The sequence below is a fragment of the Glandiceps talaboti genome, chromosome 12 (assembly GCF_964340395.1).
Source record: "Glandiceps talaboti chromosome 12, keGlaTala1.1, whole genome shotgun sequence".
Classification (NCBI taxonomy): domain Eukaryota; kingdom Metazoa; phylum Hemichordata; class Enteropneusta; family Spengelidae; genus Glandiceps; species Glandiceps talaboti.
This window is the reverse complement of record NC_135560.1, coordinates 10,175,098-10,176,615: the sequence shown is the minus strand read 5'-3', so window position 1 is coordinate 10,176,615 and position 1,518 is coordinate 10,175,098. Positions and strand designations below refer to the sequence as shown.

The following is a 1,518-nucleotide window of genomic DNA, read 5'->3' as shown; positions in this document are numbered from 1 at the left end:
ATACTACCAAGCTAGAGAGAATATAGTGTTTGATAATTATACTACCAAGCTAGAGAGAGTATCACATAACATTTTTTGTTACGAATCAAACAAACAAATATAGACACTATTAAAACGCATGCACGCGAAATGTTACATTTCATCTCACTGTGAACACAAATAATCAGTTTTGTGTTTGAAATTAATCTTCCTTGTTTCATCGAACAGTGATTTTTTATTTTAAATTGTCCATTTTGTAGATATAAAATGGCGAATAAGACTGAAATAATTCCTACATTTAATGATTATGATAGTGTACGTCTGTCAGCGTAAGTCTTGTAGGCCATGCATTATTTAACTGTATTTAGCCCCACTGCATTAAGCTGATATATGATATGCATGTTTGTACCGTGCAGACTGAATTCTAACAATAGATCTAGAAGTCTGAATTCAGGTGTCCTACAACAACGTTGTATCGATTACTTTGGCGGTTTCCATCATTTCTAGGTGGTCAACAATACTATCCTGATTGTTAAAGTCGGCCATGAATCACTGAAAAAATAATAATTTCAAATAATCATTAGTGTATTGATTTTAGCATGAACATACAGGGAACAAGTTATCTTAAAATTGTCTTTGAATTATTTCCACACTAAATTACTATTCAGTCGTGTGTCATTGTATTTTCTTATGTTTTTGACCTTGGAGTTTGACCTAATTGTTGCTACCATGGTAACCCATCATACACTGTGATCGTTTGTTGATGCGTGTATTCGATTTAGGTATGTGTCCGTTTTATAACACAACTGGACTGAGGTTCAGTAGTGCTATATTAGCCATGGTAAAATGTCTGCATGTATGTATGTACGTATGTATGTATGTATGTATGTATGTATGTATGTATATGTATGTATGTCTGCATGTATGTATGTATGTATGTATGTATGTATGTATGCATGTATGTATGTATGTATGTATGTATGTATGTATGCATGCATGCATGCATGTATGTATGTATCATTGTATGTATATATGTATGTATGTATGTATGTATGTATGTAAGTAACTTTTAAAAATGCCAGACCGATTTCTTTTCTATGGTGGGGACATTACTTAGCCTTAGGGTGTGTACATGGAAAATTGTTCACATGAGAGAAGTGCATTTTGGGTCAAAAACAGATGGATAACCAAATGAATAAACAGTTACGAATGTTTGCAAATATGCCTAGCAACAAGATTACACCTATAGCAACAGCCAAATGATGGATTATTTTGCAAAGATAAAAAACGGGAATGGGTAGGCAGTGAATAACCATTAATAAACATATGGTAATATGCTTATCAACAAGACCATGCCCATAGCAACAGCCAACTAATAGTTTATATGGCAAAAGTATTACAGGACTAGATAGGCAAGTGGGTAAACATTCGGCAAGTGAACACATATATGCCTAGCAACTAGACCATGCCCATAGCAACAGGGAAATAATGAGGTATATTGCAAAAATAACAATATGCATGGTTAGGCAAGTGGATAAA

General features: G+C 33.7%; 1 protein-coding gene across 1 annotated transcript in view; it reads left to right on the top strand.

Annotated features, from left to right (window-relative positions):
- The first annotated feature begins 246 nt into the window (after window positions 1–246).
- LOC144443705 (uncharacterized) overlaps window positions 247–1,518 on the top strand; it is a 15,318-nt gene continuing 14,046 nt past the window's right edge. Inside the window, exon 1 of the mRNA XM_078133245.1 lies at window positions 247–308. Within this exon, the coding sequence (XP_077989371.1) occupies window positions 247–308 (62 nt within the window). The remainder of the gene's footprint in view (window positions 309–1,518) is intronic.